The following is a 15,615-nucleotide window of genomic DNA, read 5'->3' on the forward strand; positions in this document are numbered from 1 at the left end:
TTTTTTTTTTTTTTTTTTGGATTAGAGTCATATAATCTGGAAAGAATTTGTAAGGTTGATATTCTTTCAAATGGTTATTGAAAAAGGGAAGAAGTATATTTGGGTGAAATATCAAGGCATAGAATGGAAAAATTGTGTTAAACGGGTTGTTATAGAAATATATATGGATGCATCATTGGAAAGTAAGCTGGAAAATAAAGTTGATTTTGAGATGTTTAGAGAGAACAGGGCAGCATAAAGATAAGTTTTGAGGTTGAGCAGAGAAATTTGTTAACCTTACCATTTTTTTAACTTAAGGGGAATAGGTCAAAGAGCCAACCGACAAAAACATTAGTAATGTGAAAGAGTGACTCCAGAGAGGTGTGGCTGGAGTCAGCAGAGAGTAATCTGAAGTAGTATGTTTGGAAGATGCCAGAACCAAAGTAGCAAAATTATTTGGGACTGAAGGCAGTAGATACAAGCAGACTCATTTTTTTCAAAGAGATGATAGGTTTTCTCAACTCTGGAAAATAAAGAGATGGCTCTGGAAGGCCATCATCCTAACCTGTGCCAACATCATCCAAGATTTTTATAAAAATGAGGAAATTAAAAAGGTGTCGGACCTTGGTTTTTGATGTCATGTGAGCTTGTCAAGAAACTTGGAAACCAGTCTTTGTAGTCACTGCAGAATTTTTGTTTTTACTTGAAAGTCTTTGAAATTTTTCATCTGTTGCAGTGCCAGAATGGCATACCTACCAAGAAAGAAGGAAAGATCCAGTTTTGAGAAATATTAGCTCATTCTGTATTTTTAAAATTTTACTGACTGAATTCTTTTTCATGCTTACTGTGTGCCACGTACTGTACTAAAGGACATGGGTTTTAGAAAAAAGATTCAAAGCTCAAGAAGTTTAAATTTTAGAGGCAGACAGACTAAACAATAACAGTACTGATTGATAATTACCGTCATGCAAGGTACATTGGTACAAAGAAGAAGTATTTTCTTCAGTCGACTTGTAGCGTCCAGGAAGTCCTTTGAGGAGGTAATGTTTGAAATGAGAGCAAAGATGTTGAGAAAACAGTTTGTTCAGGGAATATCAAGTAAGGCTGGAATGTAACATGGGTGGAAAGAGGTTAGGCTGGAAAATTGACAGGGATCAGGCCATGAAGGACTGGATTTGCCACATTTAGAGTTTAGATTTCATCCTGTAGGCATTTGGGAGCCAGTAGTGCTAAAATGTCTCTCGTACTTTGGACATGTTATCAGGTGGGACCAGTCCCTGGAGAAGGACATCATGCTTGGTAAAGTGGAGGGTCAGTGAAACAGAGGAGGACCCTAGGCAAGATGGATTGACACAGTGGCTGCAACAATGGGCTCAAACATAGCAATGATCGTGAGGATGGCACAGGATCAGGCAGTGTTTCATTCTGTTGTAAATACGGTTGCTATGAGTCGGAACTGACTCAACAGCACCTAATAACAACAACAGTGCTAACATCAAATGTGTACAAATCAAAATGTTCTGTCAGCCTTTACCTGTGACTATATGAACAATCAGAAACCTTTGCTGATATTGAAGAACCAAAATGTACTTCAAAGGACAAAAAGCTATTGAGGAAACCAGTCAGCAACTAGTATTGTTTGAACACCTTGTAGAATGTAATCTCTATTACATAAAATCTGGTAGTTCTGCTAATAGTTGACCAGGCTCAAGTTCTTACGTTTAGTGTAAGATATAAGTAAGTGGCATACACACATTTTTCCATACCTGGGTTTAGCTTTTATACTTGGGGTACGTAGGTAGAAATGGCAAGATAAATTTTGCTGAAACAATACTGGAATCCAAGAATTCAGTGGGTCACATGTTTCAAAAGATAGTCATTAAAAGAAATAGAAAGGCAAGCAAGCATTGAGAAATTGAAAGAAAATCATTTCTTATTTTGAAGAAAAAAATCAGGAAATTCTTAAAAGGAAGCAGCATTCGAGAATAGAAAAGTTAACCACTCTCTAAAGATCGTACCTCACAGAATAAATTATAATTATAACTTTCTATCCTTGATTATACATAAATACAGGCCACAAGACTGACTTTGAATAGGAAGAAAACATTTAAGTTATGTCCAAGGCCAGGGCTTGGGTATTTTCATTATTGACTAAAAAGTCCTTCCAGAATCTTTTTCAGTGGATAACACAAGTCTCCTGAGCCAACTTCTGAGGATCAGCTAGGATTTTCAGAGATACTAATGGCACTTCACCCCAGCCCTGAGATAGTTGAGGGATTCCCAAGCTAAATCATTCTAAAGAGAAGGAAAAATTTTTGCAGTGTTTATTGTTTGAAAGTTTCTTTCTTCTAAGACCAGTTTGCCCCTCCTTTTCAGCAGAATTTAGGCTTTATATCACTCTTCAGAAATACTACTTATTTTGGATTTTGGCCAGGTTGGGTAGTGCTGAAAATAACTGCATGTCAAGTTTGTGGTTGGAATTAAATTTTTGACCTTTAAGTGTGCCCTCAGAAGCAATATCAGCATTAGTATTTGATTCTGAAAATCAGTTTTGAACTTGGTCACTTTTTAAAAAATCTATTGTTTTCTTACCAGTTATCTGTAAAGCATCTTAAAAGTTAGCATTTTAGAAGTTTGCTATATTACTTTTTTGGCAAATAAAACAATAGCCTGACTTCTAGCTCTTTGCCTGAGAATGCGTAAAAATAGAAAACGTAGCTCAATTTAAAGCGGGAACTTTAATTTCTCTGTCTTAGTTCTGCGTGGCTTCTCTTGAGCTTTCATAGAAGTGTGCTCTGCCCTTTCTATTGAAAGCACTCTAATGGGTTTGTTTTTGCATTTTTTTCTTGTTTTGGGTGTTCTCTGTATTTTAGTATAATTTTTCCACATAACTGTGTCTTTTTTCTTTAAAGTGAGAAAGCATTGAAAGTGCCAAGTGCAAATAGGAGGGATTTGAAGAATAATATATTAAGAATTTAGTCTCTCTGGTGGAAAGTATGAGTCGGAATTGACTCGACAGCAGTGGGTTTGGTTTGGTTTGGTTTTGGTGGAAAGTATACAGCTTTAGGGTTAATGCAATGCTGCCTCCCCCTCCTCACCCAAATACTCTTTCTCCTTTTTCCTGTATCCAGTTTCCATGTCCTGTTCTTGTGATAGGTGCTCTTCTTGTTTAGGAATCGGTGGCTATCATAGAGTTAGCAATGATCTTCATGCCCACAACGCTTAAAAGAACTTGATATGAAATAAGAGAGCTTAATTTTAAGTGGAAGAAACAATTTTCTCATAATTTTGTAGTCTTCACAAGAGTCTTTATAGCTGGAATTAAAATTGATGTGTCCATTTCAACACCGACTTTCCCTGTGCTCGAGTGCGGCTTTTCAGTGCAGTAACCACTAGCGATGTGTGGCTGTTTAAATTTAGATTAATCCTGTTGCTGTCACGTTGCTTCCAGCTCATAGTGACCCTGGAGGACAGAGTAGAACTGCCCCATAGGGTTTCCAAGGCTGTAATCTTTAGGGGAGCAGACTGCCACATCTTTCTCCCACAGAGCAGCTGGTGGGTTCGAACCTCCGACCTTTTGGTTAGCAGCTGAACTTTAACCACGGCACCACCAGGTCTCCCAATTCAGACTAATTATGATTAAATAAAGTGAAAATTTCAGTTTCTCAGTTGCACTGACTGTATTTCAAGTACTCAATAGCCACATGTAGCTAGGGATTACTGTACTGAGTAGTGCAGACATGGAACATTTGGTCTGATTATTCAGCTTCAAAGTCTGAATCTTTTCTCTAGACAGTCTTTCTCTTTTTCTTTTGTCTTTTAATATTCTATGAAATTCATTCTACAGTCTTTAAGAAAGCCTAAGTTATGAAATATTGCCAGAATTTTTTAGACTTTGAGAGTTCAAATAAAGGTGAGATTTAGTAGAAATTGTGGGCGTTTTAAGGGTAAGGGAGGAATTTTCATTGATACGTGTTGAGACTGTGCTGAAGAGTGAGCTCCTGAAGATGGTAGAAGTAAGGAAACAGTGGCTCTGGAGCTTAGAAAAGGAAGTGTATGTTTGGCTCAAACTGAAAGCAGAAAAAGTTACGGCAGCAGAACTAGGGGATAGTCAGTGAGTTACAGTCATTATGAACCTGCCCTTTTATATTCTGATTGGCTGAGAAACTGTACAGGTGAACGATTTTAGAAAAACTAGATTATAAATTTGGGATTATCATACTTTTAAAAAGTTTGTTATGCTGCAAATGTACAATCAGAAAATATTCTTAATTCTTACTAATCCTGTCAAATATTAAACTCACTAATTTTCATCCCATTCCCCCAAAACTGTTGACTTCCTAGTCACAGGAATTATACATTCTTAGTAATTTAGTTTTAAACGTTATTATATCATCCTAATAATAATTTTCTTTTTACCGGATATAGGACTTTCTCGCTGATGGAAATGTGTTTTATTAGTTAAATTTTATTTTTATGGCAGTAGAGATAGAGTGTTGCAATTTGATGTAATAAAGGCACAGACTATACAACAGCTTTGCTAAATTTCTCAATGATCAAAGAGCAGTTTTTCTTTTTGTGAGTGTATTGTCTTCACTTGCGGTTCAGTAATTGGCCCAGGAGCTGCATCTGAGCAGTACAAGGCAGCGCTGTCTGTTTTGTATGCGCTTCTCATTTGATAGCAGCAAGAACACAGTTACTCTAGTGGTTGGATTGCAGTGTACCTTCAGCGATGGAGATGGAGGCAGAGGTTAAGATGCATGGTAAACTCTTAGTACCGACTGAGAAAAAATTAGGTTTGCATTTTGATATTTTTAATTTCTATCGAGCTTTAAAAGCTCCACAGTAGGGAATTGCCACCTTTATTTCACTTGTACACGTGTACCTGCATGTACCTCCTTAAGTTTGCCCCTGATAACTTTGTTATTTCAGAAACAAATCCAATATTTAGTTATTACTGTATAAATGTTTGACTGGGCCACAAAAGTAGGTTTCTTTTATTAAGATTGATAGGCTGAAGATGTGAGAATGAATTGTAAGCTCGAAGTAAAAATTGCTTTAAACATTTTTTTTTTCCCAAGAAGAAAGGCTGTGTTGTTTGGTGGTGGCCAGGGGCCTACTGAGCCTTTTGGCCGTATTCCGAGTTCTGCCACTGACTCACTGTGTTTTTTGGCAAGTAACTTACCCTCCCTGAAACAAGTTCTTGATTCTTTACTTCTCTATTTGTCAAGTTAGTATAATAATATTGTACTGACCTCAGATGGGTTGTGTAATGGTTTCCCGCTTTACAACTTTGCAGCACAAAAATAGTGTGGATTTTCAGTGCTTTGCTTTTTTAAATAAGTATTTCTAAATTGTTACCTCTTTATTAGGTATGTTAGAGAGACTGTTTAAATGCCCAACAGAACAGAACCCTCACTATACTGTTCAAAACATAGCCAGGTTTTTTAGCCCAGTGAGTTTTTAACTATTTACAACATTTTAAGGACTGTACCCTGTAAAGTATGAATGATCATGATCATTTTATTCATTTCTTTTAGTGTCAGAAAAAAGAAGAATTTATTGAAAGAATTCAGGGTTTAGATTTTGATACAAAAGCAGCAGTTGCCGCACATATTCAAGAGGTAATAACCTGTATACAGTTTTTATATGCTTTTATTAAACTTGTGGAGTCTTTGTGTATCTCCCAGAATATTTAAAATCAAAGCATAAGCAAGAACAAATCAACATAGAATATAAAGGAGCGTGCTTTTGACAAGTTGTCTTCTCTTTAGAGATAGTTTCTTAAATGAATCATTTTATATACGGCACAGTGCTAACTGCAAATGTACTGTTGCCTTTATCTGTAGGGACATAGGCAGGAAGCGTTGTCTGAGGAATGAAGTGTATGTCTTTGTTAGCACAGAGCGAATAGTATAGTTAATGGAAGCAGCAGAAAGTGGAACACCGCCTGTAATTCAAAACTTCGGTGCGGTAAGATGATAGCTGAATATTATGTCATTACAGTCTTTCGAATGGATGGACATAGCATAATTTTATTGGTAATATTAATTGAATTACAAATACGTTAATGATTTGTAACATAAAAACTTAAATCTACAGTGTCAAATAACTGAAATTAATATATTTGCTAAGATTGGTTTTAGAAGATGCTACTTTTCCATCTGTCCTCGGGCTTTTAGTGTTGTGTACTTAATAAGACTTTTTAGAATTAGAATATGTTAAATTCTACATATTGATTAAAAAGACTAAGCAAAGGGAAAGGAGAGAACTTTTAGTAGTGAAAATCTGTAGCGTTTAGATTTTTCTCTGCTTAGAAGACGTTTTGTTCCACAGATCTCTTTTCCCTTAGTGGCTGCTTACACAGCCCAGCTTGCTGGGCAGCAGTACATGCATTAGCACTCTCCCAGGTGGAGTTTGATTGGTGGAGTCTCCCTTTATATGTCTGTTTGTTTATGGTAGCTTTATGCTTTGCATTCATTTTGAATAAATGCCAAGTACTGCAAGTTGATAAGTTTGCCACCATTCTTGAAAGTGCTATTGTTGCTGTTTATTGTGAAAGTTAGAGAAAAATATAAGAACCACAGCAAGAAATGGAAAGCAAGAAATAAGTATTTCACTTATATAACTTTTCCATTTTAAAAATGTTTATAATGGAATTCTTTTCTCTTTTTGCTTTTGAATTCAAGTTCAGTAAATTTAAATAGATATTTCCTGTGGATTGTTAGTGGGGAGGATACAGAGTTTTTCTTCTGTAGATTTTCTGGAGGTTCTATAAGAAGAAGAAATAAAATGTTTTGAGAGTGATAATTAAGTTTTATCAAAAGAAAAGGTCAATTGGTTTTGTTAAAGCGGTTGTGTCAGGCGTATCAATGTTACTTTCCTTTAGGAATGCCTTGAGTTAAATATTTTCTCTCTTGTTGACTAGAAAATAATACTAATTCATTTAAAAATTATATCTAGTTAGAAATAATATTTAGTAGAAGTCTTTTTATCATTATTTTCAGATGTCCTTTAGATATCATATTTGGGTTTTATGTTTTTATTGTACTGAAATAAGTTTTTAAGCATTAGCTTTTTTTTTTTTTTTTTTAATTTGGTTTGTTTTTCTAAAGGTAACACATAATCAGGAAAATGTGTTCGATCTACAGTGGATGGAAGTGACTGACATGTCTCAGGAGGATGTAGAACCACTCTTGAAAAATATGGCATTGCATCTAAAAAGACTTATAGATGAGAGAGATGAACATTCAGAGGTTTGTAAACTCCTTTCAGTGTGTATGAAAGCTTGCTTTTCGTTAAAGACAATAGTAGCTGTAGAGCTTTTTCTGAATTGATAATCTGTTTCTTAGAGACAGGTAATAAAGTACTTTGTCTTTTTTGTGGAACTCAGAAACCAGAAAGGAGCCATAAAAGTCTTAAATTGCTAGTAAACAATTTGCGGTTAGATTTTCTTTTCTCCTTTCCTTCTAAATTATTATCCTGATTTTTTTCCCTGAGTGTTTTTCAAGTCATCCCCACAGCTCTGGCAACAGTGCAGAAGTGGGAAACTGAAAATATAGTTGAAGTAAGTGGAAAAATCATCGCCGTGAAGCCTGAGAATTTGCTGAAGGTTAATTTCTTAGTTTTATCGCCACATTTTGAGGGTGGAAAAATAAGTGTTAATAAAAGGACAATAACAGGTGTTCCGAATAAAATGGCGCACGTAAGCTCCTTTCAGACAGTACTTAGCTTTTTAAAAAGAGTGAAATCGCACCAAAGTTTCTGTCTGCCCCCTCTGAAAGCAGCTTATAATTTTAGAGGAGTCGAGACTTCAGTGCCCGTGGTGGTGAGTAGTATTTTCTTAATAGCAGACAAAGTGCTCTAGCATTAAGGGAATATACAGCTTTGATCAATTATTCCATTTAGTGGGAGAGACAGTTTTGAGCTTATTTCTAGAGAATTTGTATGATTAATCTTGGGACTAATGAAAGACTATATAAAGGAAATTCCTGAAGGTTTTTTTTTTTTTGTTTTTCCTGAGCCAAACTTTAACGTCTCTATCAAGTATATTCAGTTCTGAAGGAAATTTTTAGTCTTTCTCCAGGCATTGAAAGAGAAGAAAATATAAGGAATAAATAAACATTTTAGAGCAACAATTAAAAAATAAAAGCCAGGGCAGGGCAGGAGGAGAAGAGAGTGAGTTGAAAAACATTCCTCCAGACCCCGTTGCTGTTGAGGCCATTCTGACTCATAGGGACCCTATAGGACAGAGTAGAACTGCCCCATAGAGTTTCCAAGGAGTGGCTGGTGGATTCGAACTGCCAGCCTTTTGGTAAGCAGCCAAGCTCTTAACCACTGCACCACACGGAGCCCTGGTTAAGTGGATAGGAAGGAAAGAGAGGGCTTATTAAACTAAAGTTATGCTTTAATGACATTTTCTGTCAGATTTTTTTGAAGATGTGTAGGAGGCCTTGAGTTCAAAAAACTACCACCATTAGTAGAGAAAAGTCAAAATGTCTCAATAATCTTAGTGGAAAACACCTGTAATATTCTTAACTCTTGGTACCAGGCTTCTTTTTTTCATTTTTATTTTTGAAGCCCATAGATTTTTTTGTGTGTGTGTATGTGTGCACGCACACACGCGTGTTCTACTCATTGGCATCTGGAGCCTCTTTGTTTTTTTGCCATTGTTATTATTATTTTCAATAATATTTTGCTGTGATTCTGGTGAAGGTTTACACAGCAGTTTAGGTTCCTACTCAACTATCTGGAAGCTCTTGATGTCTCCATTTCACCATCTAAGATGAAATGTAGCATCTGCCTTCTGGACTTTACTATATACTTTTGTTTCTCCGTTTCCTATAGTTGAATATTTTTGAGTACGTCTTTTTTGTGCTTAGTACTGTGCTAGGTAAGATGAGAGGATCAAACAGTTAAGCACTCGACCACTAGCTGAAAGGCTGGCAGTTCAGACTCACCCAGAGATGCCTCAGAAGACAGCCTGGTGGTCTGCTTCCGAAAGGTCACAGCCTTGAAAAAACCTATGTAGCAGTTCTACTCTGCACACCTGGGGTCTCTGTGAGTTGGAATTGAGTTGATGGCAGTTAACAGCAACAGGTAAGATGAGAGATACAAAAGAGGAATAAGAAAGATTGTTTCTGGTTTATAAAAAAATCACATTACTTGCCAGTGAAAAATACAAGCTAGCATATAATTAAATTGTCATATGCACATGAAACAAATATTTGTTAAGTCCTTACTATGTGCCAGATGCTGTTCTAGTGCACATTCAGGAGTGAAAAGAAAAAGACCAAAATCTCTGTTCCAATGGAAGTTGTGTTCTAACGTGTCATACCGTATGTAATTGTGAGTGCTCCAGTGGAAGTTAGAGTGAGGAGAACAGACTGGTGGCAGCATGGAGTTGGAAGTAAATACAGTAAATTCAAGGAGTGAATATTGCTGGAGTACAGGCACATAACCATGCTGGTAAAACCCATCTGTGATCACAGATCTCCGATGACCACTTAGCACTGTAGCAGTTCTGCTATAAACCAAGGAAAAAAAACAACCCTGTGGCCATGGAGTTGATCCCGACTCCTGGCGGCCCCATGTGTGTTAGAGTAGAACTGTGCCCATAGGGTTTTCAGTGGCCTAAAACAAATTCAGTTAGTGCTGGTTTTGCATGCGTACAGAGAACACAAGAGGTCTTCAGAAAAAGGAGGCAGAGAGATTGAACTCCGTTTAAGATATCACTCTTGGGTGTACTGCCTCATAAATCATTTTTTACAAGTATATAAAGTCAATATATTGTGAAGATTAAGGATGTGCACCTCTGATAGAATGAAAATGTATTTGCACCTCTGCTATAGAAAAAATAAAAGAATCAGCTGTCCTAATGTCACACCACTGGGTAATTACAGCTTGAGATAAAGCTTCTAGTGGCTGCTATATCTCAAATGATTGTGAAGTGAGTGGCTTTTCTGAAAAACTGTTAAATGACTAAAAAAGTATCTCTAGATGATAAAGATTAATGTTAAACATGCATGTGAAAATTATTTCATGAGATGGGAAGGTTTCTAAATTAGTGTATTTTGTATATTTAAAATGTGTTAATTAATGATTTAAGTATTATATGTAGATGGTTTACTATTTCATGTCTGTAGCTCTAAAAGTTAGCCTAAACACTTCATTTTAATTTTCCCATTAGGTTTACCTTATATTTTGGCAGCTATAGTATTGAGTTTTTGTTTTTTTTTTATTGTGGTAAAATGTATATAACAAAAAGATTGTCATTTTAACCATTTTTAAGTGTACAGTTCAGTGACGTTAATTACATTCACTATGTTATAGTATCATTTGACTGCCTAACTAGAATAGATAGTGGTTTAGGCAAGGAGAACAGCTAATAGAAGGTCTTAAAAACCATGCAAAGAAGTTTAGATCTGAAGTAGTAGAAGTACAGAGCTAGTAAAGAATTTTTAGCCAAGAACTAATATGAATGGTGGTAGACAGAATCGACTGAAGAAAAGAAAGTAAACCTGAGAATCAGCTAGACCATCCACTGTTAGAGTAATGGAAGTCTGAGATAACGAAGGTCCAGGCTCAGGAGGGAGTATAAGAGGTGTTAGAAGGCAAGACCAAAGGTAATTGGAACAGTAAGAAAATATACAAATAAAAATTGACTCCAAGGAGATGGAGCCTGGGCTAGTATGGGGATTGGTGATGCTATTGACAGAGACAGGGAAGCTGGGATGGGCATACTGGGTAGGTGGTACGATGAAGTACTGTCCATGGACATGTAAACTACTCTTCAAGAAGGGCAGTGAAAGGGAAAGAAATAGGAAGATAGCCAGAGAGGAATGTGATTTTTTTTCCTCAAGATAGAAAGAAAACTTGTGTTTTTTTGAAAAGCGGGAGAAAAAAGCCAATAGGAAGAAATAAATGGAAAGTGTTAGGAAGTTTAGAAATTGAATATGTGTTGGGAGCCAAAAATGCATAAGAATAGAGGAGTTAATCCCAAGTGGTTTTGTTTCTTTGGCAAGTTGGAGGAGAGCTCCTTTGCTGGAACTGACGATAGCAGTTTGTAGTTGGATGCTTAAATAGAGAAAAGAGAATATATCTCCAACAGTCATCATGGGAAATGTACCAGGAAGTCACAAGGTTTCAGTAAAAGGATTGATGGGCTATGGAAAGAGCTTAATTGAAAATGGACGGCAAAAATTGTAGCGAGGCTATGTAATTTTTGTTTTTCTCTTAAGGCAGGAGTAAGCTGAAGAGTGTGTCAGTTTTAGAGGCAAACTTGAATTTGAATTTGAATTCTGGCTCTGTCATTGGTTATGTGACATTTATGTAATTTGTATGAACTCTCAGTTTCCTCATGTCTAAATAGACATAGTACCTCTATCGTAGATACAGTATTCAATGAGATTGTCTTGGAAAATTCCCTAGCTAGGAGGTCTGTAATGTTCACTCCCTTTTCCTTCTCACTAAAGAGCGAGCAATGGTCAGAGAATGGCATAGCAGTGTTAAATTAAAAGTCAGGGTGACATTTAAGGAACTAATTGTGGTTCTAGGCTGAGTAGGAACTCCAGAGTAGCCAGAAGTAATTGATTGGGTGAAAAGCAAGAGGAGAGGAGTTGAGTGATCACAGGCTCAGGCGTGGGTGAAAATAGACTCGAGACGTATGGTGACATGCGTGCAAAGATAGCAAAGGACGCATGGCACAGGGGAGGGGTCGGTGCTTGTGCTGGGGAGACCTGTGTGCAGGTGGAGCTGTGGCTCATCGACACGCATACTGAAATCTGTGAAACAAACAGTTGCAGGCAGGAAGATGATGCAGACCTTGATACAGTTGCTGAAATATATTCCAAAGGTAAAGAAATAAAGTCCGGTGGATGGTTTAAAAAACAACAATAACGAAAAAAATAATGATACAATGAAGGCAGTAAAAGATTTGGTGATGAGTTGAGTTTGCAGGGCAAGGATGATGGTTTTGTGGTCCCAAAGTGGTAACCCCATCTATTCTGTCTGGAGTAATAGGACATTTGAAATTGCTATAGGTGAAGACAGTTTCTTTTTGCCTGAGAAGTTTGAAAGAAAACCTGAGAAACTGGATTAGAATAAGAGAATTTACCAATAAAGAAAAGAAAAAATTAGGGAAATGGAGGAATATGATTGAGTGAGATCACATATGGGTTAACTAGCCCTTAAAGTTCAGATGTAGGAAAAGGAGAAAGAGGTTTGAGCTCTATAAAGGGTCTCTGGAGGAAAGAATAAAGGAATCACTTAATTGGAAGTGGTTTGTGATGGGAAGCGTACTGGAACTAGCGTAGGAGAGAGAGCGTCAGATATGGAGTCAAGAGGCCGGTCTGGAATCTTGGCATGCTGTTAACGAGTCGTGTAATCCTGGACAGTTCAATCTCTCTGCGCCTCATTTACCTTACCTGCAGAATTAAGAGATTGGACTAAGTCTCTGAGGTCCCTGTAAGTTCCTCATTAGGTCGCTTTGATATTCCAGTTTATGATTCTAGTGGAATACTGTCCAGTTCGGCGATGATGGGAAGGTGGTATTTCTGAGCTGTCCAGTATGGTAGCCACTAGCTACACGTGACTGCTGAGCACTTAAAATGTGGATAGTGAGAATGAAGAAATGAATTTTTAACTTTCTAGAATTAAATAGCCACATGTGCTACTGGCTACCATATTGGACAGCACAGTTTTAGACAAATTACTCTTGATTTAAGTAATCTTGGATTAATTTCTTTCCTGTGTCAACAAGTTTTTTATGCCTTTCCAACATTTGTTATCTCATGTAGTTATCACAGTAGATTGTTTTGTGAAAAAATTAAGAAGGAAAAAGGTATTAAATCTTGTTCTAGTGTTATTTACTAAGCTCATCCATGAACTGTTGAGTGAAATTTTTTTGACGGATAGCTAGATATGACAAAGTTATTTTTGACCAATGAGTTGTTTTGGGCGTTGTAGTACAATACTAGATCTAATGACTAGTGTTGCTTTGTTTAGTTCTCTGATACGTAGAACACTAAGAGTGATTCTGTGTTTATCTGTAACTCCTCAGACTATAATAGAACTCTCCGAAGAGCGAGATGGTCTTCATTTTCTGCCCCACGCCTCTTCATCTGCACAGTCACCCTGTGGTTCTCCAGGCATGAAGCGAACAGAAAGTCGACAGCATCTGTCAGTGGAACTGGCAGATGCTAAGGCCAAGATAAGAAGGCTTAGGCAGGAACTGTAAGTTACTGATTTCAAGGCTCATTGAATTATTATGTTCACAGAGGTTACCTAAACATTTTTAGGCTAATGGAATATAGATTCATGGTTCCCAGTAGCTAGCCTGTGTCAAAGTTTTCACCAGTATTTGTCCAAATGACAAAAATAAGGAGACTGGCATAGTTGTTACTAGTGCTGAATCTTTTCAATTTAAAGGATGCCGTTTGTTTTTGGATTTATTTTCTTCCTATCTTTTTGAGTTTTAAAATGTCCTTTCTTTTATAAAGTAGCATCCTTTCCTGTCAAATTGGGCTGTTCTTAATTTTTTCTTTTTACATTCCTTGAAATCTGAAATTCTGGAGACCTCTGACGTAGATCAGTAAGTTTAGCTCTTTTAAAACTATTGTTACAAAAACTGAATTTTTGGCATATATTATCACAAAAAAAACTTAATTTTGAGTGTATATCTTCTGCATTTGTTTGTATATCTTCTGCATTGAAATGTCTAAATAATGTACTTAGTAAAGGTAAATATTCAGATTTAGTTAGTACTGATGCCATTATATTTATCTAACTTTCAAATATCATTACAGAAAAGTCAGCAAAAATGTCACATTGGCATTCCTTGGAGAACGGCATGTAAAGAAATGCCTAGCCCCTGTGTGGGATTTTTTATTTTGCACTTTAAAAAGAACAAAGGGTTTTTTCCAGGGGGAGGTTGTTTTTCATGGGATTTGAGCATCAGGGTGAAGGTTTTAAACTTAAAACCACAATATAGGGCTTACATTTATGTACTGATTATTTAAAGCATTTTAAGAGTGGATGAATCTGCAAGGTAGAAAAATATTATATTCTGTAGGAAAATTTGAAAACAAAAAGATGGAGCTTTCATTTGTGGATGTCTGCGTTACTATGTATCTATTGAAGTGAACACGCCCAGGATATTCTGTAAACAGCTGCACCAGGAAAATTAGGAAAGAGATTGCTGTTATTAGTTTGACTGGCAGTTAATGGATGGCCTCAACAGTGCACACTAGTTCGTTCCATATAATTTAGCACAATCTTCTCCAGTCTTTAGATAAAGCATGCAATTAGAATTGCAATGATGGCTGTGAATTCATTTAACATTTTGCACTATATTAGAATTTAATTTTTAAATAAATTTTACTTGTTCGTGGATGTATTAAAATTTCCAGCAACTTAGAATGATAAAACTTGGTTCCATATATGCTGATAGGAAAATGTAAATGCATATATTCAGTGAACAAATAACATGCCAGATACAGGAAGTATTCCCGATAACTAGCATTTCATCAGATACCATCTAATATCTTTGTTGTCCTTGGAAAAGGTGTTCCTTCTTTGATTTCTTCCATTAACACTTGTTTTAAGCTCTTTTTGTTGGGACAGATTTTCACTAAAGTGAATGAAGTACAGAGATCATGGTGGAAAAATAGTCCAGGTTGCCTTATACCTAATGGAAACAACAGATAAATAATTACAATGAGAACATGCAAACTGACTAATAGCATTCACATTTATGGGTGGTACATCATAATATAATTGCTCTTGATATATAAACATACATAGTCAAAGTGTAATTTGCCATGGCTGGAAGAAGGAATTCCTTATAAATTTCACTTTTAGCAATAGTTAACACTGTCAAACCACCAGTTGCTGTCAAGTCGACTCGAGTCATGGCGACCGCATGTGTGTCAGGGTAGAACTTTGCTCCATAGGGTTTCCAATGGCTGATTTTTCAGAAGTAGATCACCAGGTCTTTCTTCCAAGGACCCTCCAGCTGGATGCAAACTTCAGCCTTTTGATTAGCAACTGAGCACATTAACATTTGTACCACCCAGGGACTCCAACACTGTCTAAAGACTCGCTTTAACGATTCTCTCTGTCTCTGTAGATCCCATATTTTGAAAGTTTCCCTTCTGCAAACTATGAACTATTCTTTAAAAAAAAAACGGCTTTATTGAGATGTAATTTACATACTAGAAAATTCATCCTTTTGAAGTGTATAGTTCACTAGTTTTTAGTATAGTCGCAGAATTATGCAACCATCACCACCATTTAACTTGAAAACATTTTCATCACCCCAAAATGAAACCCCATCCCCATTATCAGAATATGCAATATGTGGCCTTTTGTGGCTGGCTTCTCTCACTTGCATAATGTCTTCAAGGTCCATCCATGTCGTAGCAGGTATCAGGACTTGATTTCTCTTTATGGCTGAGTAATAGTCCATTGTATGAGTAGACCACATTTTACTTATCCTTTCATCAGTTGATGGACGTTTGGATTGTTTCCATTTTGGGGGCTATTGGGAATAATGCTGCTATGAACATTCGTGTGCAGGTTTTTTGTTTTCTTAAAAATATACATAACAAAGCATGCAGCCATTCAACACTTTCTGCA

At 36.5% G+C, this 15,615-nt stretch overlaps 1 protein-coding gene across 5 annotated transcripts in view; it reads left to right on the top strand.

The window, feature by feature from the left end:
• Positions 1-15,615, top strand: part of CCDC88A (coiled-coil domain containing 88A) — a 123,248-nt gene that overhangs the window by 43,846 nt on the left and 63,787 nt on the right. For all 5 annotated transcript variants that reach the window (XM_012556553.2, XM_023735088.1, XM_023735086.1 and 2 more), the window contains exons 6-8: positions 5,520-5,603; positions 7,095-7,235; positions 13,040-13,212. In XM_012556553.2, coding sequence (XP_012412007.1) covers positions 5,520-5,603; positions 7,095-7,235; positions 13,040-13,212 — 398 coding nt within the window. The remainder of the gene's footprint in view (positions 1-5,519; positions 5,604-7,094; positions 7,236-13,039; positions 13,213-15,615) is intronic.

The sequence above is a fragment of the Trichechus manatus genome, unplaced genomic scaffold (assembly GCF_000243295.1).
Source record: "Trichechus manatus latirostris isolate Lorelei unplaced genomic scaffold, TriManLat1.0 scaffold00005, whole genome shotgun sequence".
NCBI lineage: Eukaryota > Metazoa > Chordata > Mammalia > Sirenia > Trichechidae > Trichechus > Trichechus manatus.